This window comes from Triturus cristatus, chromosome 7 (genome assembly GCF_964204655.1).
Source record: "Triturus cristatus chromosome 7, aTriCri1.1, whole genome shotgun sequence".
Taxonomy (NCBI): domain Eukaryota; kingdom Metazoa; phylum Chordata; class Amphibia; order Caudata; family Salamandridae; genus Triturus; species Triturus cristatus.
In genome coordinates, this window is record NC_140590.1 from 257,007,189 (window position 1) to 257,032,595 (window position 25,407).

The following is a 25,407-nucleotide window of genomic DNA, read 5'->3' on the forward strand; positions in this document are numbered from 1 at the left end:
CACGATTGTAAATGACGCTCTCCCATCCACAGCCGTGGTAGGTGGAGAAAGCATGGCCGTATCTGATGAAGTGTCCAGTCCACTGGCCTCCGCCAAGTCCTCACACCAGTCGATGTTGGAATCTGAGGGGCTGGTATTCTTCAGGGTCCAGTGACCCTCTCACATAGAAAAATGGCTCTGGCCTGGAAGGCATGGCTACAGTCGGTGACAAAGTCGGCGTAGCGATGCCCCTCTGGCTCTGTGTCGGAGATCAGAATGGGGATGGCACCGCTGGAGAGCACCAGCAGTGCCGGCATCGGGACCAGTCAAGATGGTACGGGTGGCGTCAGTCCCGATCGATCGGTTAATACAAGGGACCGACTGGTGCCAGGGCAGAGCTGCCGGTGTGGAACTAGTAGGGGCCCCTGGTGTACATGTGGGGCCTTAAGGCACACCGGGGGGAGTGGGTCACCCAAATTTGAGGAGCATGACCTCTTAAATTTCCTGAAGTAGAGCGGGGGTCACTCTAGCTCCTGGAAACTTGGGGAGGTGCAGAGTCAGCCCAGGATCATCCGCGGAGCCTGGCCTTGAATGACGACCCTCCCTCGTCTGAAGACGACGATGGACGGGGCAAAGTGGATGACCTCTTTGATTCTTGCTTTTCTGCTTTTTGTGGGACCTAAATAGCAGAGTGTCATTCCTGAACAACTACAGGAGCCATCATTCCTCTTCCCTTTTTCTAGCACCCCCCCCCCCTCGAACCTCTATTGAACACGCAGGAGGTAGATCTTACTCCTACCAGGCTTCAAAGGAGTGGAACAAATTCCCTTGTAAACTGATTCACCAGATTGTATCAAGAATTCAAGAGAAATCTTAAAACTTGGCTATTCTGATCTGTTGTTCTTAAACACGGTAATCAATTTAGCTTCTCTCCTGGTGCATACCCTTCAGTAGGTGGTATGTGCACAATACAAATCTCTTTAACATAACATACCCCATTATGACAATGTGCCAGGGACTGTAAATTCTTTGGGTGCGTAGGTCCTCTTAATTGCTACAACCTCAAAATTACATACTACAGGATCTAAAACCCAGTGAGACATACTTCTTGACGATAAGGAGTATGTTATTTGCCCTGAAAGCATCTATTCGTAGCGTGTAGTACTGCAGAGTTGCATGCTATGAATACTCCTGCCATCTAGTGTTGGGCCCGGACTCTGCAACCTGTTTTTCTTCAGGGACGTTTTATAATCGGCACCGTGCATCATTTCTTCTCCCCATGAGGTACTGCGCATGTGTAATGGCTTCTTTGTTAGATGATTTTTTTTTTACCCTTGCCATATACGGAGTGAGGATATAGCCTTGCTGTTGAACATGCTGTATTTGTGTGGTTTTCTCTCACCATCTAATACTCGCCGGGGAGGTGGAAGGACGCATGTGAATCTGCAGCACCACACGCTACGAATAGATGCTAACAAGTTAAGTAACCGTCTCCATTCATAGCATGTGTTGGTTGCAGATACACATGCTATGCATAGATTGTAAAGCAGTACCCCTCTCGCGTTGGCATAAGATGACGAGTTTGTTTAAAATAATGTTTGAAGCACTGTTTGTCCAACTAGAGCTTATTGTCTTGCTGGAGCATCCACACAATAATGTCTTGTACATTTGTTTGGGTTTACTCATGTTGCTGCTTTGCAAATGCCACTGAGAGGGATATTTCCGAACAGGGCCGTGGATGCTCCTTTTTTCCTTGTAGAATGAGATCTTGGCATAGTTAAAGTAATGTCTTGTAAATGTGTGTGGATTTACTCATGTTGCTGCTTTGCAAATGTCACTGAGAGGGATATTTCCTAAAAAAAAGCAGTGGTTGCTCATTTTTTCCTTCTAGAATGAGATCTTGGCATAGTTGCTAATGTTCATTTTGCTTTAGCGTAACAAACTTGGATACATTTGACAATCTATCTTGCTATTTCCTGACTTTTTAAATAGCCTTTCCTTTACGTGGATTTGAATACGAAATCAACAGTCGTGTTTTCCTGAAGGGTTCTGTACGTTCCAAGTAGTACAGAAGTGCCCGTTTATCATCAAATGTATGTAAAGCACGCTCAGCTTATGTCTCTGGTTTTGGAAATAAAACAGGCAACTCTAAAGTTTGCTTTAAACCGAAAGGAGATACAACCTTAGGTAAGTACTTTGGGTTTGTGCATAAACGCACCTTGTCTGGGAACACTTGGAAATATGGTTCTTCAATAGTGAGCGCATGTATTTCGCTAACCCTTCTTAGAGATGTTACTGCTACAAGGAAGGCCAACTTCCATGTTAAGAATTGTATTTGATAGTTATCTAGTGATTCAAACGGTGGCCCTAAGAGTCTTGTTAGGACAATGTTCAGGCTTCCAATGGTACTGGAGGTGTACAGGTTGGAATGACTTGTTGTAATCCTTCCATGAAGGCTTTGACCACAGGAATGCGAAAAAGTGATTGGTGTTTTGTGGGTATGTAGCAATGGCTGCTAAATGTAGGCGCACTGAGGTATATGCCAAATGTGCCTTTTGTAATTGTAACAGGTAACAGACTAGTTGTTGTTCCGTTGGTGAAGGGTTAATGTTTAAGAGTGCAGAGTAGTCGACAACACGTTTCCATTGTGCTAAATAACAAGCCTTTGTGGTTGGCCTTCTGGACTCCTTTAGAATAGTCATCCACTCTGGAGGTAAATTCAGAAATCCAAACTATGACCTCAGGAGCCAGACTGCAAGATTGAGCTGTTGTGTACTGGGCTGTCTCACCCTGCCTCTGCTGTGAGTGAGAATGTTTGAATAGTTGGGTAGCTTCTAGTGAGGTACTAGGGATAGCTCTAGCTGTGTTGTGTACCATGGCTGTCGAGCCCATGTGGGGGCAATCAGTATTAGGGGAATTGAAGTCTGTATGAGTTTTCTGACCACGTATGGAACGAGTGGGAGAGGAGGAAAACAGTAGGCAAATATCCGTGACCAGTTCATACACAGTGTTTCCTTCGGATAGTTGGTTTGGGTATCTGGATGCGAAGCTTTGGCATTTTAAGTTCTTGGCGGTGGCAAAGAGGTCTAGTGTGGGGGTTCCCCATTGGTGGAAGCATTGGTGCAGTAACACAGTGTGTATTTCCCACTATTCCCACTAGTGAACTTGCTGCTGTGTCCACAATGAAGTTTCCCTGCCTTGGCATGTATTGTCCCAGGAGGAGGATTGTGTGTTTCCATATGGTCTGTGCAAGTTGTGACAGTTTTGGGGTGTGGGGAGAGTGGGGAGGTGGAGGGGGGGGGTGAGGTAGGATTCTATATAGCAAGCACAAGGAGATGATGGACGGAGCACTGAAACTTTTCAGGCACTCACCCCCAGTCAGTTTTATATAGCGCAAACTCGACCCGAAGGTGTCAAAGCGCTTTACACGAACACCAATTACATTACAAACGGACACATTCATTCTGTTAGGTACAGGAACATTAAGTGATTTGCCCAGAATCAAAGGATGTTGAGTGTCCCTGCTGAGACTGGAATCCGGCTCCCCAGCTATGAGGTCAACCGCTCTAGCAGTTACGCCACATCCTCAGTTGTATGGCATGTCCCCCCTGTTTCAGAATGTAATACATTCCAGTCATATTGTCTGTTCCTAGAAGGTCATTTTTCTCTGTAATGTTTGTTAGGAACGCTTTGAGAGCCATATAGATGGCTAGAAGCTCCAGCTTGTTGATGTGCATTATCTGTTATTATCTGTTGTTAGGTCCAGTGTTCCTGAATCACAATGTCCTTCATATGAGCACCCACCCCATGAATGATGCATCAGTTGTGATTGTCACCTGCGGGATTGGGTCCTTGAAGGGTCTTTCCTTCAGTATGTTTGAGGTGTTCCAACATTGTAGTGCCCGATGGACCTTGGGTGAAAGGGTGTGCCCCCCTCACCCCCACTTGTGACCATTGCGATGATAAACATTCTTGGAGAAGTCTCATATGTAGTTGTGCATGTGGCACTTTCGCTACGCTTGATGCCATCATTCCTAGTAGGTGTATCACTTTTTTGACTGGTAGGTGATGTGGCTGAAAAATATCCAGTTGTTTCTTGAGATTGAGAACCCCTTGAGGATTGGGGTAAGTCAGTCCCAAAACTGAACTGAGTATCGCTCTTAGGTATGGTTGTATCTGGAGGGGTTGGTTATGTGATTTTGTTGCATTGATAGTGAAGTCCAATTGGTGTAGTAGGTTGATCTTGTTATGAACGTCTATTAGACATTTGGCTTTGGTCGGAATCGTAATACGCCAATCATCTAGATAGGGAAAGACATGTATGTTTTCCCTTTGTAATTTTGCTGCTACTAGTGACAAGAATTTTGTGAACACCCTGGGGGCAGTTACTCCAAAATGGTAGGACCTTAATTTGATAACTACGTCCACTTACCACAAACCGTAGGTATTTGCAGTGCGCCGGGTGGATTGGAATGTGGGAGTAAGCGTCCTTCAGGTCTAATGCAGTCATGAAATCGCCTTTTTGTAGTAGTGGCATTACATTTTGCAATGTGACTATATGGAAGTATTCGGATTGTATGTAGTGATTGAGGTTCCCCACCGGTGAAAGTATTGTTGCAGTAACAGAGTGTGTATTTCCTCACTCGTGAACTTGTTGCTGTGTCCTGCTGAGCAGATTCACAATGGAGTTTTCCAGCACTGGTATGTATTAGACCAGGAGGAGGTTCTTGTGTTTGTTTGCCAATTTTCATATGGCCTGTGCTAGCTGTGACAGTTGTATGGAATGCGTTCCCTCGTTTCAGAATTTAATACATTCCAGTCATATTGTCTGTTCGTAGAAGGGCATTTTTCTCTGTAATGTTTGTTGGGAACACTTTGAGAGACATATAGATGGCTGGAAGCTCCAGCATGTGAGATGCCTTTCATTGGTATGAGGAAATGGAGGGAGTAGACTCCTTTGCTTTGATGCTTGTGTGGGTCCACCTTGTGCTTTGGTGCCAACGTAGTGCCAGAGCTTTTCCCGTGCTCTGGCCTTGTTGCCCAATTGGGATCGAGAACATTTTTGTCCCTTCTCGCTACGAGGCGTGTTCACAGTGTTGGCATGAGTCCACAGCTGTGATGCACCGTGGCGTGGGTAGTGAAGGTGAGGAAGATCTTCACACAGGGGTAGACAGTACCCACGGTACATGGCGTCGCCTTGGTCCATGTACCAGATACAGGGACCAGCCTAGGCAATGTGGCCATCTCGACCTGCACTGGACTGCGTTCGTCCACAGTGGATGAATCAGAAGCAACATGGTGGGGTCTGGCGATGACCACTTGCCTCTCTATTCATGTCGCTGTCTAGCGAGAACTTCACCTCAGCCGCCAGTTCCATGGTGTTTGCCAGGTGTCGATCCCTAGGGTCTGAAGTGTCCTTTTCTTTTTGAACAATGCGCAAGGAGCGCACCAGTCTTCTTGGTACTACGGAGATGGGCACAAATTACACACTTTGTGTGTGTCAGAGTGTGAGTATTTGTCCTTGCACCGAATACACCATCGGACAAGGTCCTTCTTAATCTCCATCACCTGGAGACTGTCATTCTTGACGGGTGTGTGTGTGTATTGGGTGCCAGGTATTCGGTCCCTGGCGCCTAGGATCAGTGGGTGTGGTCTACTGGATCTCCAGTCGCTTCTTTTCTTGACCGTAGGCCGCATGGGCATCGAATGCTGCAGATCTGTGATGCAGTGTGTCTGAGCCCGATGGCAGAAAAAACTTTCTAACAAAGGATCCGTTGAACATGCATAATACCTTGAAAGGAAGGAGAAACTATGCACAACGCCACTCAAAACTACCTAGATGAAAAATAACTTGCAGAAGCCAGGTCCAACACTAGATGGCAGGAGTATGCATAGCATGTGTAATTGCAGACAAAACATACTAAGAATATGCATTGTTATAATGTAAACCTTGCAATAGCATATACAACAAGAGATGAGAAAATATACACTAAACAATCAAGTCTGTGCTTGATGGATCCAAAGCGCAGGGGCCCTAGCTTATCACAGGAAATTACTCAGTTGTGCCTTCTGTGATAACCTGGCCGGACTAGCACAAGCCTGTGTGCATGTCATGTTTTTTATATAAAGGTAGGCGCTGCCTGAGGGCTTGTGAAGATGTGAGACTTATTTTGATTTAAAAAATCCAGATGGCGCAGGCAGAACATTGTGGACATGATACTTGTTGGGTGTAGTATTCCCATGATAGCCAGATACCACAGCAAAGCTCTTGTTTTACCAGGGTGAAGTCTGAGAAAACGGAGATTGTGTTTCCATTATGGGTTAGATCCCGCTTCTCTCTTGCCAGTCTAAAGCAGTGTCCTAATGAAATTTAGGAGGCTGGAGATAATGAGGTGTGCTGGGGCTCTCAGCAGGGGTCTCGGAGCCAGGGAAACATGCTCTACCATGAACAGATGAGAGAAGTTGTACAGACCAAACATGTTAGCAAGCAGCTTTTTGATCTCTGCCATCTTTCGATTATTTGCTGTTTCTGGTATCCCCAAAATGAACAAGTTACTTACCTTCAGTAATGCTCTTTCTGTTGGTGGATACTCAACCTATCTGCGGATTCCTCACCTTTTGAATATTCCCCAGGCGTCAGACTGGATCTGGAAAGTCTTCAGCAGTACTCCTGATTGCCTGTAGGTGACGTTGCATACAAGCGCCTCCCATGCACACCAATATCAGTTGCTTTCTAGGCTGTGCCCCCAGACGCAGAACCCATTAGCACTAGTGTGTTGATCTCTACACCTGAGACGTTGCTAAACTGAGAAAAGGAGCCCAGTTTACAGAGCCAGGCTTGTCAGAGAGGAATCTGCGGTTAGAGTATCCACCACAAAGAGCGTTATCGAAGGTAAGTAACTTGTTCTTGTGATGAATACTTCTAAGCGCAGAATCTCCACCTTTGATAGATACCAAAGCTGTACCCTCTCAGTAGAGGGTCTGCAAACTGACTCAGGCTAAAGCGTCCTGCAAGATTGAGCAGGCAAAGGTCCTTCTAGGCAGGGGTACTTTGTGAATGTATGAAGGGGCACCAACATAGCAGCCTGGTAGATACCCAGAACAAGCCTAGGTAAATTGGCAACAAGGGAAACATTTACAAATAAGTTAGAAATTGCTTAAGTGTATTTGTATGCGCTGAAAAGTGACATGTTGATCCAACTGATTGGAACAAAATAATAAGAATGAATCGGTCATTGAAAATAAAAAATATCAGAGACTGAAGCAGGGAAAAAGTCCAGGCATACATAGTTGAAGTAATAAGTATTAAGTATTTATATCATGGCGGCGTGGCTTGCGCAAGCAAGATGGCGGATGCGATCTGAAATCGCACCGCCACACACCCAAATTTATCAGAGTATGACTCCCGAACCGAATGCCATCCGGAGTTAAAACCGATCGTGTGCTGTTGGAGCTCATCCCGGTTTCCAGAAGCACTCGTCAAGGCTGTCCCTTTTCGCTCTCCGTTTTTTCACTAGCTATTGTGCCATTGGCTCTAGCTCTCTGGACATCAGCAGCTTCATGGGGCATCCATATGGGTGAGGATACACACGCAATATCACTCTTTGCTGACTACCTTCTTCTGTAACGTCGGGACATCAGGAAGTCCCTGACACTATATCTACCATACTTAGTCAATTTGCCCATCATTCAGGACTGCGGGTCAACTGGGAAAAGTCCTATCTATTTCCATTTCTAACCAGCACACCCGTCCCTGCGATTGTCATCAATGGCACCCCAGATGTTTGGCTACTTGGGCATCAGGATATACCACAGCAACGAGATCTCCTGGAGGGTAATCTTACTAGGGTACTTAACTCCTTGTCTTCACAGATGGCCTTCTGGAAGATGCTGGCTTTATCAGTGGAAGGTAGGGTCTCACTAATTAAGATGATAGTGCTCCCCCGCCTTCTTTATTATTTTACAAATCTGCACTTATATTTATCATCTACATTTTTCAAGCCACTTAAACAAATGCTCCGTAGTCTCATATGGAGCAACTCACGTTGCAGAGTTGCACTCACAAAATTGTACCTATCAGGCCAGGGGAGGTTGGCCGTACCTAACCTAGAACACTATTACTTAGCATCTCAGCTTCAGTGGGTGGCTCGTTGGGTAGAGGGCAGACATGTATCAGACACAGCAATAGGGGGAACAGCATGTTCAATACCTACTATTTTTTCCATCTTTCAACCCTGTAACAAGAGGAAAGGCCCTGTCTCTTTATGGCTGCAAGTGGCCTATCGCTGCTTTCGCAGAGCGATATTCCTCACCAGACGAATAAAACCATATGCCCCAGTGATTCCCTTGCTCAGAGCACCTAGAGGGCTCCGCACCACTACACAGGCTGATCTGAGAGATTGGCATAATGCAGGTATACATGCGTTGGGAGATCTGTATCTGGATGGAACGCTTTTACCTTTTAAACTGGTAGGGCTGCCCCAGGGCACTTCTTAATATACGCCTCCTGGACAAGATCATTGCAAAACAGATGGAGGGACATAACAAAAGAAATGCAGACAAATATGATTCTCCATGTCATGGGGAACGGCAGCCATCTCACTTGCTGGTTTGCGGACGCACTACGCCTGCACACGGCAGTGTACCTGTCCTCCTTACGTATGAAATGGGAGACTGATTTAAGACGCACATGCATGGCTACAAAATGGTCCACGATACTAGCAAGCCCTGTACAAGTCCCGCGCAATGCCAGATTTAAATTACTACAATTTTACATCGTGCATAGAGCAGATCTCAACCCGCAAAAAGTACACTGTTATTTTCACAGGAACTACTAACACTGCCCTGATGTAATCATTTAGATGCAGACATCACACACATGCTATGGTCGTGCCACAAACTGGAACAATACTGGGAAGGACGTGACAAAACATCTGTACGAATGCACGGAAAGACAAATCACATACTTGTGGGAAGTATGCATACTGGGGCTATTTCCTAGAACCAAAGTACACAGAGCCACAAATCGATTTCTCAACCTGAGCCTGGTAGTGGCTAAAAGACTTATAACAAAATGCTGGAAGTCTCAGGATCCTCTGACACTGCTGGCATGGAACAACTTGGTTGATTATTGGGCAAAAGCTGAAGGCGTGTCACTTCTCAGAGAAGACACACTAGGGTTGCGTAAGTTCCCATTCTCAGATAGCTGGAACTCAAACCTGCAGTACGATTCAGGTACACATGCCTTATGACTTAGGATGTGGGAAGTCAATTGAATCGAACGTTGGGTATTAACTCTTCCTAGGCCGAGAGGGAGGATGTAACCTGTATATGACCACATATATAGGGAAATAAAAGATCATCTGGCAACAACCAGATATAAGACATTGTAAATTTGTGTAAAAAAAGTGTCCTGAGGGAAAGGCCTGAAATATCAATACGCCGGAAGTTGTTTAGATTGTTAAGTTGGTGAATATAATTATCTTTTTATTTCTGCTAATGACTGGCAAATATATATGTGCAAACATTTTGTATGGCTTGGCAGATACTACGAAGTTTATACCGATACACATGAGTATAGGATTTCTGATTGCCCTGCATGATGCAATAGAACCTTTTGTGGCTCACGTGTTAGAAGGCTTTGTACACCTGGGTAACATACCGGGGGAAGTTTTTGTCTTGTTATACATTATTGTGCAAAATAACAATACACCGATCAAACCAAAAATTAAGTATTTATATGATAAAAAAATAAAAACATATGGTACATAGTCAGCAATACAATCATACGTTTGTAAGGAATAACCTTAGAGTTTTGTTGGAAACATAGATCAATGTATGACAAGTCCACTCTATGTGAAGCAAGTGATTCATGGACGTCGGAGCCAGAAAATTACTTTACAAAGAAGTGGAAGCACTGTTTGACGGTTCCGTCTCTAGTTTAAGCAGTAGAAGAGACCAGCTTCAGGGCTGTTATTAGCTACAGGAAAAATTGTATGTAACCCCAATAGGAAGAAAAAAAGCTTAAAAAGCCAACAGTTCAATCTGGATTTACTTAGTAGGGTCCTTCTATAAATTCAGCCTCATCTCCGGCGTCCAAAGCTTATCTTCAAACAGATTTCATTTGTCCATAATTGTGAACACTTCCGGGACTCACAACAACCAATACAATGCTGCAGCATATTCTAGGAGTGAGAATTACTTGGAGCGTTAGCAGTACTTCCCACTGCTCAAATATACAGACGGTCCCTATTATGTAAATCCCGATTGAACGGACTGCTTTTGAGTCTCCTCCTTCCTATTAGGGGTCCACACCATTTTCCCCTGTAGCTAAAATAGTCCTGAAGATGGTCTTGCATACTGCGGACACTAGAAGCTGAAACGTTGACGAAGCTTCCACTTCTTTGTAAAATTATTTTCTGGATCTATCATCCATGAATACCCTGCTTCACATATTGGACTGATTTCATTAACATAACAGTGGACTTGTCATACATTGATTTAGGTTTCCAAAAAACGTGGTTATCTCTTACAGACTAACATATGATTGTTTTGCTGACTATGTAAATCCTGTTTTTCTTTTCATAATATATAAATACTTATTACTTCAACTATGTATGCCTGGTCTTTTTCACTGACTCAATCTCTAATATTTCTCTGGTATTTTGAATGACTGGATTATTATTATCGTTTTGTTCCTTTCAATTGGTTTTACGTAACTTTTTATAACACATAAATGCAAATAATCCCCTTATTGGCCATTTACCTCTACTTAATTTGAGGGTTGCCCTACTTTTTAAAAATATCCATTATAGGCACTCTGTGTGTCAATGTAGTGGTAGCAGCCTTGGCTATATTTGGATGAGCCCAAAAGCCTTCTGGTGGTTGCTTCTTCACCAATGTGTAGCAGATCCACTAACAGATAGCATGATCAAACAAGAGATGCTTCTCTTCTGCACGGTCTTACCTTTTTACACTGCAGTAAATCTAACAGAGCTAACTGTCCACCCGATGGGGTTTAGTAGGATCAATGTTAATATCTAACCAATGGAGCTTTCCTACTCTTTAGACGGATGAGGAATAGCAAAGACCACAGGAAGGGTAATGATTTAACAGACATGAAAAGGAGTCATGACTTTCAGGTGAAAAGAGGCTAGCGACAAGACCAACTTGTCCGGAAAGAAAGTTGTGCATGGTGGATTGACAACTTGTCCGGAAAAAAAGTTGTGTATGGTGGATTGACAGAGAGGGCTTGAAGCGCGCTCACACGCTGCACCAATGTTATGGTTATAAGGAAGGCCGTCTTGTGAGTGAAAAGCTACAATCGAAGGTTGTGTACAGGGTCAAAAGACATACACATGAGAAATGTGAGCACCAAATTCAGGTCCCACTGAGGCATAATGAAGGGAGTAGTCAGAACATGTATTTAAAAAATGCATCACAAGAGGTGATGTAAACAAAGAAGGCTGATCCGGCAACTGTAAAAGTCGCAAGAACTGACAAGTAACCTTTCACTGTGTCCAACGCAAGTCCTTCCTAGGCTGAGGACAACAGAAAAAATAACAGTTTAGAAAGTTTGGCCTCAAGTGGTTTGATCTGCTGAGTCACCAAGCCACAAATTTGTCCCAACCGCAAGTGTATACCGATTTAGTGGAGTGACTTCAGGCTGCCAAGATGACATCCACAACCTTGGTAGGGTGGCCGTATGGAGTAAACTGCCAACCATCTTGTATGACTTTTGTAAGCAGGGGGTGCAAGTCCTATGGTACAGCAGGTAATACCCGGGAGACAGAATCTCAAAGGGCATGACTGCAGAGCCCAATATCGAAAAATCAAATGGAGGAAAGGGATCACTTGTCCTGATTAACCAGGGTTTTAATCTCTTATTCGGTTCCAGTGCCGATAAAAAACCCTCATTCACGTACCAAGGCTTGATAGGCGGTATATCTTGGTTCTCCGCCTTGTTGTTAGCGACGTGACAGCATCATCATTGGGTTTGATTGTGTGCTTCCTCCACCCGGAGGTGAACCACTGGTTAGTACAGTAGTGATTTAGTGATCAAAAAGGGAGGGGAGGGGTTTGTACAGTTAAAGGCTTCTATTAACCAGTGCTGATAAACTTTAATTGGTGCTGGAAAGAATGCCTGGTTAAAAAGTTTGGGCGTGCGTAGGAAACTACTGTAGGAGGTTTTCGCACTGAGTTATGTCCATAAAGAGGTCGACATGTTTCAGCCGTAAGTTGCCCTCACATTTACTGTCACAGCCTCTCAGTCCCCGGGTTCCTGGGGACTGAGAGGCTGTGACAGCACAAGTCGTGCCGAACCTGTGATAGAGCAGGCCGAGCCACTCTCCGCACGCCCGAGGAGGCATAATTGATCTCCTAACAAGGTACTATAAGGCCTTTTTGAATTCTGGATGAATCATTCTAAGAATCTAAACCAAATTTGAGGTTACCAAACCACCCCCTCGCCCCCCCCTCCCTGTTTTTACCAGAGATACTAGGTCCTGATGAAAGCCAACTTGATCCCTTGAGCAACTTACGGCTGAAACATGTCGACCTCTTTATGGACATAACTCAGTGCGGAAACCTCCTAAAGTAGTTTCCTACGCACGCCCAAACTTTTTAACCAGGCATTCTTTCCAGCACCAATTAAAGTTTATCAGCACTGGTTAATAGAAGCCTTTTTTAACTGTACAAACCCCTCCCCTCCCTTTTTGATCACTAAATCACTACTGTACTAACCAGCGGTTCACCTCCGGGTGGAGGAAGCACACAATCAAACCCAATGATGAAGCGGTCACGTCGCTAACAACAAGGCGGAGAACCAAGATATACCGCCCAACAAGCCTTGGTACGTGAATGAGGGTTTTTTATCGGCACTGGAACCGAATAAGAGATTAAAACCCTGGTTACTCAGGACAAGTGATCCCTTTCCCCCCCCCCATTTGATTTTTCAATATAGCAACCAAGAAAGCTGAAAGGATCACAGATTTGTCCTTCTCCCCCCACCTCCTGATAGAAAGTATGCAGGGCCCAATACTCAGCTGGCGTTGACAGACTGTAATGCCAGGCTAATGGAGAAGAACATACATTTGTCAAAGGTTTCCAGGAGCGTGGACTCTCCATCTGGTTGCTTGGTAGGGAAGGCTTTGGGGCTGACCCTGCTTGTAGATGCCTGCAGTGAGGACATTAGTTTCCACCTCCACAGTGGGCAACTAGATATCAAGAACCTCAGCCGCCCTTCACATCACTACTGCAAAGGAGGTGCTTCCTTCAGTAGCTGGCCCAGATAGGAAGACCAGATCAATGTTTGAAGAAGTATCCAGTTCACTGGCATCTTGTAGTTCATCATACCTGTTGTGCCCAGTATATGGTTGAGCATATTCATCCCCTTCACCAGAACGGTCATTATTGGAGTCTGTGCTAAGTAGATTGTTGATGATCTGGGCCCTTCCTTGAGACAAGGGCAGAATATCAGAGCCTGTTGGGTTGCCGGAAGGCTGCGGCCTTGTGGGATCAGGACGGAGTCGCAAGAGTGGTAGGAAGGGGCAGAATCCTGCTTGAACTACGTATGCTTCTTTTTTGACTTTCCTGAAGACTTTAACTGCGACGAATATCTGCTGCAGGAACAGGGACCTTGCCTTCAACCCCTATCGGGCAGGGCATGGAGTCTTCTGGTGCTTGACGACGTACGTCTTTTGACCCACAGTCCTGCATGGCCTTCGGAATCATCAAGGTACAGTCACTAGAGGTCTTGCAGTCGTGGTCCAACACTATGCACCAAAGACTAATCTGGTGGGGATCTGTGACAGATATTTGCTTGCAACAGTCTCTACAATGTTTGAACCCTGTGGTAGCCCATCACACTGGAATTTAAAGTTACATTTTAAGAAAATAGTCTTCTGAAGAGACAGGCAGTCCAAATCTGCTTCTGGTGGATTGGAAAGAAGGGAACTGATGTAGGCATGCATAGATCGAGCTTATATACAGATCTTAACATTACATCAGGAGTGGATCTACATCAGTGCCAAGCCTTACAACGCCACAAACCGGTGCACAGTGGTACACTGAAGAAATTCTGGATTAAGTCTGACACATGGGGAATATTGAAAAGGTAAGGAAGGAGTAAGAGGCCAAGGTCCAAACAACCACAAGCAGTTTAGTCTTTACCTACCCTGGAGCATCTGGGTGCAGAGGTGTTGGTCAGGTTGGTAGCTTAGGGTGCTGCAGTGGGGGACCTGGGGACAAGTCCGGGACCACCAAACAGGGGGCTCGGTTTGTGAGGGTCCTGGGAACAAGGAAGCACAGTCGGATCTCAGTAACCCGGGCGGGGGCGCTCGGGTGCAGAGTGGTTAGGTCGGATGGGCTTATGCGTCTTAGGTTCCCAAAGTTGTCGGTCTCGCCAATTTAGGGGGAAAAAACAGGAGATCTGCGCCACTCTTGAAGTGGCTCTCTGCAGTGTCGACAACCCTCACCGGTGGCTCGGTCTTGAAGTCAATAGAGTCTGGACTGGACTCAAACAGGCTTTGCTTGCTGCAACGGGTCTGGTAACCCGGGCACTGGTGCTGTGAGGCTATGGTTGGGCCTGGCGTCTTCTCACTTGGTGGGGGGACTGATCTGACATTCTGGAGCACAGGGACCGATTCTTCGGCGGATGCTGTTTTGGTGGAACCGGGGGTGGGGAGGGGTGCAGAATGGTGGACCGGACTATGCTGCTTGCTGCCCTCAAACTGCAGGGGAGTAGCTCCTCTTCTACAAGGGAGATTGCTGTCAATTTGTGAAGTGCTGATAGTCCACCAGAGTTCCTGGCAGATGCACAGTGGCAGAACGAGTCAGTTTGTCACAACTGTTGGGACAGGTGCAGGTAGGCAGGCTTCAGTGCCAAAAAGTCTGCAGCTGGTTCTCGGTTCTCGCTTCTTCACTCGTTTGCCCTTTTCTTCTTGTGTCCATCGAATCGGAGTTCCTGGTGTCAGGGGTGCCACCTAAATACTCAAATTAGGGGCGTTAAGGAGAGTGTAAGGGAGTAGCCAATGGGTACCTACCTTTGGGGTGCCTACAGACCCTCTAAGCCCACTTCCTCGGGGGGTGAGACAGTGGGCAGAACCCTGACCCAGTTTATATAACTCCACCAAAAACCTAGATGGTGGAATTCTACTTTTCGTGTTCACTTCAGATAGACCACCTTAGAGGTGTAACTAGTTTGATGGCGAACACGCCCCCTGACTAGATAATTTTTCCACCTGTCCTAGTGTCAAATGGGCCCTGGCAAGGGGTGGCATTTCCTGTCTGGGGGCAACCGGGATTGCATATCAAAGGCAGCAGAGGCCCTTGAAGCCTCCTGCCTTGATATGGTGATTAATAGCCATCTTGCTTGGAGAAGGTAACACCTCGGCCAGAGCAGGCATTGCTTCTAACCCCCGAGTGCGCAAGCTCTCATCTCCAGGGTTTAAGAAAATCGTCTGTAGTGGTGGACTGATCAATACCAGTTAGCCAGCACACTAGAGGTTGTTAGGTTTCAGGGGGCACCTTTAAGATGCCCTCTGGGTGTATCTTATAATAACTCTAGTACTGGCATCAATACAGATTTATTAAGACAAGGGGTTTGATTCCAAACAGTTTAGCCATTGTATAGCTGGGGAACTCGTAATGACCAGTGCACTGTATATGTACTCAAGGTGGCTTCCCTAATTACTTATACTATCTAGCAATTGGACGAAACAGCACAGGGGCACATCTGCTCGTGCAGATATGTCCTCACATGTAATATAATGCATCCTGCGCCTTAGGGCTTTAAGGCCTGCTGCAGGGGTAACTTACAAATACTGCATGCAGTGTACGTGGGCATGGCACACAGGGCGTGTGCAATGTCGTCTCTTCGATTTTGCATTCACCATTTCACGCAGCCTGCTATGACAGTCTGCATGATTGTGAGTGTGTGTGTGGTGGTGGGGGGGGGGGGGGGGGGGGGGAGGTCCCTTAGGGTGGCACAATACATGCAGCAGCTCTTAGAGGCCGTCTTTGGTGCCCATGCCCTAGGTACCGAGGTAACATTTACTAGGGACTTACAAAGGTGTCAAAGGCCTTGCCAATTGGGTAAGAATTGAACAGCTACCTTGTTTTTGGAAAAGAACACTGGCACTGGGGACCTGGTGCACTTCAGTCAAAGTTGCATCAAATAACAGGCAAAAAATGGGGGTGACCATGTCAAAAAGAGTCACCTTCCTTTTACCTGAAATCGTACAGAAATGTACACCCTAACAAACTTTTCCAGTACTGGGCTTTCCGACAAGGATTTTTAGGAAAGGATAGATTTACACGAGCAGGTAAGACATTTTTCAACTATGCTGTTTCAATACACAACATAGGGCCTGCATTACACTCTTGTCTTCTACCCTGATCTACAAACATCTGCTCACTCTCGGCTTTTCATTGTTTATGTATAGCATAATTGTCTGCTTGCAAATTATGTCAAATGCATATGTTGACAAAAACCTTCTGAGTTTTTCATGCAGATAATGCAATTCTTAGCTGCTATTTAGCCTTTACACAGAACATAATTTCTGATTTTCAAATGAACCACTCCATTTCATTTCTTCTTTGCCACAATTACGATCGGTGCGTTCATTGTCCACATTGAATGACAGGACGTAATTAAAGAACAAGCAAAAGAACCAGTTAAATTAGAGGTGCAAGACAACCGTCAACACAGCGCATCACAAAGCTACATCAAAATAATGTCTGACATTATCCAATAAGCCCATGGCTGCAAATCCAAAAAGCCTACACTATAAAAGAGAAGGCAACAGCTGCAGCATGCTCTAAACCATTGGTTCTAATCTGCAAAAATGAAACCTGGGATTGTACAAAAGCACAACATTATATAGATTCTTGGGTAGGCTTAGAAAGACTACTTTTAACTCATCACCTTTGACTCCTACTACTTGTCACGGAGTGCAAGGTACATGGTGCAAAAGATGGTGACCAGAGAAAACCGGGGTTGCTTTGCATAGCATCAAGTTCGGATCACAGAATCTAATGCCGCTAATACTAAGATGATGTTTTGAAATACATTGAGGCTGCAAAAGCTATTTTATAAGTAGTATACCTCTACATAGGAGGTACCAGGTCACTTAGTCACATATTTGTGGAGTAAGAAATCCGAAGCCTTGTTTTAGTATAGAGCATAAACAACCAGATTAGGTATATTCTTTTTTTGAATTGGTGAACTATTAATCATTCCGCTTCTACCCTATCCTTCAAGATACACATTGCTGTGACTGTTGATTGTTATCGAAGAGCCGGCACCTGTTACAAACGGATCCATGTGCCCCTTTATTTATTCCTCCCAAGAAGCAATACCCAGAGGTAGCAAAGAAACAGAGTAAAGGAGCTTTAAGCACAGATACCTAGTCTACGTTTCACTAGCAAGGAGCAAGAGAAAGCAAGAATGGGTGTGATGGAGCTAGGAGCAGAAAGTGATGGAGAGAACAGAAGAGAGGTGGGATAGTTGGGTGAATTACTTTAAATCCTCACGCCTGCTGTCCTTGCTCTCTCGGGACTTTCATCGAATTGGTTACCATAAGAAGCATGGCCCCTCCCAGAATTAAATGCCACTGTGAGAAGGGAAAGATAAAAGAGATAAGAAACCACTGAGTACAGCACAGTCTTTACTACCCCACCAATCAAAACACTCAACACTTCCTCACCAATGTGACGTTCATGGCGTAGTACAGGGAATCGCTGACAATACTCTACTGCATAAAGTAGATTAAGGAAAGGCGTCAAAGACTAGGGAGTCTCTATTACTCCCCCCTAATGAAGCTGTTTACATCTTCCACCCATGGGCACTATGCAGTGCAACAATTAGGGAGTCTTTACTAACCCACAACTAAAGCCACTCACCTTCTTCCATGTGCGCACTGCAGGGCTATAATCCATACTAAGCCGCTATTACCTTTCTAATAAAGCCAATCACACCCTCGGGGTGCATAGCGTAGAGGGGCAATCATTAACACATTTCTAGTATGCCTATAATAAAGCTACTAACGTCATCGCCTCCATGAACAGTGCAGAGCTGCATCTATTAGGGAGTCTCTACTACCCCTGCAAAGAAACCACATTCTTCCCACGTGCACAGTGCAGCACAGCAATCAATACGGAGTCCCTAAGAACCATCCCATTTAGCCACTCTCACATTTTACCTTCCTGCACACTGCAGGGTGGCATCTTTTAGGAAGATTCAACAACCACTCTAACAAAGCCATTCAAACCTGCATTCCTCCAAGGCTTTTAGAGAATGTACCTCCTCTCTAATCAAATTATTCACTCCAGTCTCGCCCATTCACAGGGCAAAGCCCAGGAGTTTCTCTTCTATTCAAAATCAAAGGACTCCCTCTTCCCAGTGCATCCTCTAGGAAACCAAAGGGTTTCTCATTTCTCTCTCTATTACAACCCACATACTCTGCTCCATACCGTCTAGAGCAATAATTAGGGGGCTTTACTAAACCACATATGCAAACTAAGGGGCTGATTTAGAGTATGGTGGATGGGTTAATCCGACACAAACATGGCGGATCTTCCGTCCACCTTACTACAACTGCCATAACACATAATAAGGATGACAGGATATCAGTCACGTTTGTGAAGGAATAACTTGTCTGCCAAGCTCTAAATCAGCCCCTAAATCCCTTCTACCCTGACCACGTGCCATGGCAACTGTGTATGGGGTCTCTACCTCATCCTTTTCTCTACTTGTGTGTTTGGGGAGCGTCTGCTAGTTTTTCAACTACAAGTCACAACTTTCTCTCCTAAGCACTACCCAGAGTATCTCTTACATGCTTCCATCCTTGCTCGGGCCTCACACCAAAATTCCAGCATTGAGCCACAGAAAAGCCTAATAGATCTGGTTAAGCTGCTGCACTACTCTCCCAAAAAGGATCAGGATTGTCACTCTGCATTAACCTGTTCCTCTATCATCTTCCTTCATAAACCACTTACCCCATGACTCTGGTCCTTTTCTTGAGACAGCTCTTGATGGAGTTTCTTAAAACAGTTGAGTCCCGATGCTTTTACAATTTTACACAATAACCGAAGTGAAGGCAGAAACTCCAGCCCAACATGGGCCAAGCAAGGCACTAAAGCCCTACCAATAAACTGTACATTCAACTTACATATTTGGCAAAAAAGGATTTCTGCTCCTGTGGATTCTTGGCCTTTTGTGCTTGCTCCATCTCCAGACGCTCTATAAATGCTGCAGTCTCAGGCCTGACCGGAGAGAAAAACATCAAATAACTGATGAGTGAGGCACAATATGTTGTAAAGGAAGTCGACGTGGGGTCTGTGTACAACTGAGCAATAGTGGCAGAAAGACTCCACCCAACCTATGAACGGTTTTGGAAATGGAGGACCAAGACTCAAGACCCCCTAGTACGCTCCAAGAGACATGTAGACAAGAAGGGGCGGAAGGGGAGTATCTGCATTCTCAGACAACTGCAGCAGCCAACACAAGTTCAGGACCCTTGAATGAGGGATGCTGGACAGTTCAAAGCTCTCGAATGCACAATAAAGGGATCTGAGACGGGCAGAGATGGGGGAGCAATGTTTACAATCACTTCACTCTTAGGATCTAGTGGTATGGAGCTACTGGGGTAGGGCGAGTGGTAGCGTAGTATAGAAACATAATATGTGGCAGCACACAGTCATTTACTGACAGCATAGGTTCCATTAAAATGGCCACTAAATTTGCACAGATATACAGGTTTTTTTCACAACAAATGTTATTTGTCAACAGCCATAGAAACCCCAGAGTATATTGGGATGATACAATATAAAAGAAAGTTACACCACTGATGTAGAACTCTATCATGTCAAAATTGGACAACTGAGAATCAAAAATTAAACGAACAATTAACCAAATATAAAACAGTGCCATAGACAAATTCCACATTCTGTTATCAGCCACCCCCATCAAGCGATTGTATATGCATGTCGGAGTATAGCTCTGCACCATCGTTTCATCTCAACAGATCCGTGATTGTGGTTGTATGGGGAATGGGCTCTAGGTACAGACCACTGTAGTCCGCCCATCTCTTCCAGATCTTGGGGTGTTTCTGGGGGAACCACCTTGCCTTGAATATTGGACTCTCCAGTCCCATACAGAAGTCCAATCCCTGCTTACAGACATCTGCGCCAAGGCATGGAAGGTGACATCTCCTCCAATGTCGCGCTTCGCCAAAGTGAAACCCAGGAGTAATAAATGATGTTTATAACTATTGCCCCCTATCCCCTCTGTGTTATTTAGAATGGCGAGAGGGGAATACCCCACACCAGCATGCAACCACTCCCCGCCAGAACCTCGAGAGCGCGGTACACTGCCATATTGTGTGTGGGAGGGTGCCCTAAGCATTTCTACAATGCAGGCAAAGAGGGGATTCGACTAGTCCGGCCCTCTATAATCTATACCTCGTGAAATAGACCCGGTGGAGGTATTTGAATTATATAAGACATAGCTTTGCTGCGATGGCTGCGCCTCGCGGAGAGTCAAGCGCCTGGGCCCAGTCATCGTCATCTAGCGGGCCTAGATCCTTTTGACAAGTGTCTTGAGTAGTGTCTAGTGTGGTGGGGCTATTAGAAATGAGTGTTCGATATATTTTAGTAATTTTATGGTCTCCTAGATCCCCCATAAAGACATTGGCCTCTATAGGGTTGAATTCAGGTATGTCCTCTTGGTGTTTAATGTAGGGAGACCGCGCATGCCGCAATTGGAGGTATTTGTAAAACTGAGTTCGGCAAGTCGTATTCTTTCTGAAGCTCCTGGAAGGACTTTAGAGTCTGACTTCGCAGGAGCACCTCCAGGGTAGATATACCAAAGGCCTCGCATCCCCGGAAGTCGGATAATATCGATATTTGGGGTAGGAGACCGTTATGTCACAGGGTGGTCTCTCATCATGTCGACCCCACCCGACACTGCGACTGCTTCCACACTGTGAATACTGTCTCCATTGCTGGCGGTAGCGCTTCAAGTGCCGGACCAGAGAATAAAATCATATGTAGGGATGTTTTCCCCATTAGCCAGCATTCAACTGCGTATGCTGGGTCCCGGCGATCCCTATAAAACCAATCGTTGAATACAAGAACGTGGGATGCCACATGATATGCCTGGACATTGGGGGTCACAATGCACCCGCAGTATGTGGAATGCAAACAGGTTTTCAGCGCCACCCTTGCAGAACCCCCGCCCCAAAGGAATTGGCCCAGGATCACATTTAGTTGTCGGAACCTGGTGGTCGGAATTGGGAAGGGGTAATTCTGGAGTTGGTACAACAGGCGGGGTAAAGAGACCATCTTGAAGATTGCTGATCTCCCAAATAGGGATAAGGGTAAATGTGATCAGGAGCGTACTTGCTCCCTGAGTTGCACCCATAATGGAGCCAGATTTCTGTCCCACAAGGCGGTTTGGGAAGCCGACAAGAACACCCAAGATATTTGAACCCATCTAAGACCACCTTCACCACGCCCGACCATGCACCCAGACGACACCCACCCTGCACCGGCCACAGAAAAATGACTTGTGGGTGTTCATGTATAAACCAGACGTCTCCCCAGAAATCTGCATTATCCGGAGCAATCTCGGGCCTGATCAGTTAGGGTCTGTAAGAAAAGACAGTACATCATCCGCATATAATGCTATGCATTCCGAGACCTCCCGGGACCGGTCAAAGCTGCGGACTTGGGCGTCCATCCTAACCCAAACCGCAAGTGACTCCATAGCGAGCGCAAACAGGTACGGAGGAAGAGGGCAGGCCTGACAAGTACCCCGCCTGACAGAGGTCTGTGAGACCGAATCAGCTACTCGGATAGAGGTAGTAAGGTCGGTATACAACAGTTGGATGTATGAAAAAAGGTGAGGACCGAAGTTGAATCGATGCAGGAGTGCGAAAAGGTAAGTCCAGCAGAGTGAATCGAAGGCCTTGTTGATGTAATCAAGCAAGAGTGCCGCTGGCCCATCAAAGCGGGCCACCGACGCAATTACAATTTGGGCACAACTGATAGTGTGTCATGTGGCACGGCCGGGCATAAAGCCTGCCTGATCAGGGTGAACCAGGTCCGTGATATGTGGTACAACACAATTAGCAATGACCTTGGCCAGGAGTTTGCCTCCACATTAAGCAGAGAAATTGGACGATATGATGCATGGTGTTCAGGGAGTCGACCGAGTTTTAGAAAAACAACTACTTCAGCATGCCTCCAGTGGTGAGAGGCGCCCCTCATCCAGGGCAGTGTTAAGCACCGCTAGGTGGTAGGGTTCCTATTTGAGTTAGATATATTTTATACAATTCACACGGAAAGCCATTCGGACCAGAAGCCCTACTTGAGCGCAAATCGGATAAGGCACTCCCAAGCTCCTCTATTGTCAATGGGGCATCTAGCTCTTCTCTCACTGTATCGGACAGGGCTCGCGGAGGTAGATCGTCTCTGAACTGATGTACAGTATCCACCGGCAGGACCTCCCTGCGGGTATGAAGGTCTGCAAAGTAAAATGCAAAACTTGCCGCAATTTGTGCTGATCAGAGAGTATCTCTCCAGCGGGGCCACGAATGCCCAGGAGGGCATGTGGACGTAATGCCCGTTGCCAGACGGTGCAGCATGGCCCTAGATTTATCTCCCCATGGATATATCCTGCTGCGGGTGCCTAACCACGTCGTTCTAGTTTCGGCCATCAGTTCACTGACATATAATCGTTGCGTGAGGAGTAGTAGCTGTCTGCGCACCCAAGTTCCCTTCTGACCCCTGTTCTCGCGCTCTAGACTTTGGAATTGGGCCTCGGTTTGGGTCAATTTCTCTCGCCGCATTCTGCGCTGTGCAATACACAATATCTACACCCCTGAGGGTTGGTTTAATGGCCTCCCACAGTATTTCTGGAGATTCCACCGTACCCTTGTTGTGTAAAATCTGCGATGGCCGTGTGCATATGGGATTTGTATTGCTCATCATGTAGTTGCCATGGCAAGAGCCGCCAATAGAACAGAGGGCACCAGAGGCCCAGTCGCAACCCCAGTGCCACTGAAGAGTGGTCAGAGACCCCTTGGCAGGATTTCTGCTGTTGCAAGTCTATGGAAGTGGCCTAAGGATATAAACATATAATCGAGGCAGAAAAGAGAGTCATGAACACTGGAGAAATATGTATATTCTTGATCTTTTTGGTTGAGTCTTCTCTATGAGTATCCATCCATCCATCCATGCCCTGTACCAATGACTGTAGTCGCGCGTTGCCATCTGCCTCCCAGCAGTGCACCATCTGTCGCAGTGTGGACACATTACAGCATTCCAATTGCCCCCAAAAACCGTCACACACACGAGAATCTCCGTCAAAGTTTCGTCAAATGCTCTATGAGGTTTCAAGCTAGGGGGTGGGTGAGAAACACACACTAGCCAAAATGAGCTGCTCTCCATATAGTGTGCCAGATATTATAAAGTATCTACCTTGGGGGTCTGACAAATCTTATTATGCGTGTATGGAACTCCGCGGTGTATTAAAATCGTGATGCCTCAGGAACACCTAGTGAACCCTGAATGAAAAATCGGAATAAATCCAAAGCGGGCAAGGCAGGGCACCTTGGTGCCTAGCAGGTGAGTTTCTTGCAAGACCGAGACGTCTGTTTTTTTACCGCTTGGCCTGGCGGAGTATGGCTCTTCATTTAATTTTGTCAAGGAGGCCACGGACGTTCCAACTAACTACATAGAGCTCCCTCCCGGAGGCCTCGGTCATGTCTGGTGACGTGATTTTTGGTGCATTATATGCGTGCGAGGTGGCATGTGTATGGCGGGGCGAGAAGGGGCATGCGTAAGCGATAGAGAAATATGGCACTAAAACAACAAATAACTGCCGAATAACACTCCACTTCACCCCACCCCAATACCTCATAACTGCTGAAAGACATACAGTTTTACTGGTAAAACTATATTGCACACAATAAAATCGGGTTTCTGTGAATAATTTGACATCGCCAAGTAAAGAGTATTGATTTGTTACAAAACATAGTGCTTCATCTTTGTTTTCGTAACTACTGAATTTGTTAAGTGCATTTGCAGGTATTTACATTTTGTTGTGTGTTACAAAAATGACGACCTGCAGTCTTTCCTTGAACTCTCTCTGTACCCCAGCAAGACTGTTACATTAATTAATTTTACTTTTCTTTCTCTGAATGGAAAGTGAGAGGAGTGTGTAAACACCAATCCCTATGTTAAAAACATAAGCAGCAATTTGACCTGTTTTGGGAGCGCAGCAAATGTGACACGATAAATACAGAATTTAACAACATCTTTATATATTGCTTGACCAAACAAAAATTAGCTCGCGAACCACCAGTGGGTCAAGACGCCCAGTTTGGGAGACACTGATGTACGGTCATGGTGATGGGCCAATGAGGACTCAAGAGCATGCACTGGTGATACATGGAAGAGGACCTAATCAAGCAGGACGGCTTGATGGTGACCTCTCAGTGGTCTGGAGTGGTGACTGAATTAATATTCGTCGAAGGCTTACAACATGAAGAGGTAAATGGCTGCAGTATAGAGAGATGTAGAAGATCACTCCTCTAAGGACCTGCATTGTACTAAGTACTCTGAAGGGCATGCAGTGCTGCAAAAATAAATACACTCAAGACAGGCATTTGAAAACACAACATATTTATGTTTCAAGTAAATGCTGTATGCTGATGTTTGGGCGAGTCAGAAGCCATACAGAACATCAGTACTCTAGTCTGCTTAAAGTATGGAAATGTCGAAGATGAACTCGGGAATGGGTTATGGCCACACTACAACAAACTAGCCTTAAATATGCTGACAACATTTCCCCTCCATCCACAACATGGATCCTAGCTGTACATTTCACAATTCATCGGTCAGAATAAAACTTCATGTTTCAAACCACAATTGTATGTGTCTAAATGTGTTATGATCATCGAAGTTATTCATATGCACATTATGCTCTAAAGTGACTATGGAAGATTAGTGCTTGCATAACCTTGCGGCATGGAGGGGGCTTTTGCGTCCTGTCGTCTAGTTGTGTGGGAAGAATGAGTATTTTTAAGGAGATGCGGTATTGATACTTACACTGCTGCTGGCATAGGCTGCTGCAGCTGAACAGTGGTGTTGAAGAGTTCGAGGTCAACATCCTCAACTTCTGTTCCAGTACAAGATCCAGGTATCGTCACAATGGAAACTCCAATGATGTTCCCCGTTACATCTGTGTGCACACTTATTTGGTCTGATAGGTGAGACTCCACAAGAGAGCACTGCATTCAGAGACAAAAAAATATCGGTAGAGTATGTAAGGACGCCAGAGGATTTCATCGCAAGAGGAGGAGGACAATAGTTAGTAAGCACTCCAGCAAGAAACATTGCTGCGAGAGACAGCAAGAATGCAGG

At 45.7% G+C, this 25,407-nt stretch overlaps 1 protein-coding gene across 2 annotated transcripts in view; it reads right to left on the reverse strand.

The window, feature by feature from the left end:
- Positions 1-25,407, reverse strand: part of EMC10 (ER membrane protein complex subunit 10) — a 106,100-nt gene that overhangs the window by 20,906 nt on the left and 59,787 nt on the right. Inside the window, exons 5-7 of one of the 2 annotated variants that reach the window (XM_085616137.1) lie at positions 25,093-25,274; positions 19,149-19,242; positions 17,499-17,591 (exon numbers count right to left, since the gene is read on the reverse strand). In XM_085616137.1, coding sequence (XP_085472263.1) covers positions 17,508-17,591; positions 19,149-19,242; positions 25,093-25,274 — 360 coding nt within the window. In that variant the 3' untranslated portion in view covers positions 17,499-17,507. The remainder of the gene's footprint in view (positions 1-17,498; positions 17,592-19,148; positions 19,243-25,092; positions 25,275-25,407) is intronic. The other variant, XM_085616136.1, reaches the window with a different exon arrangement.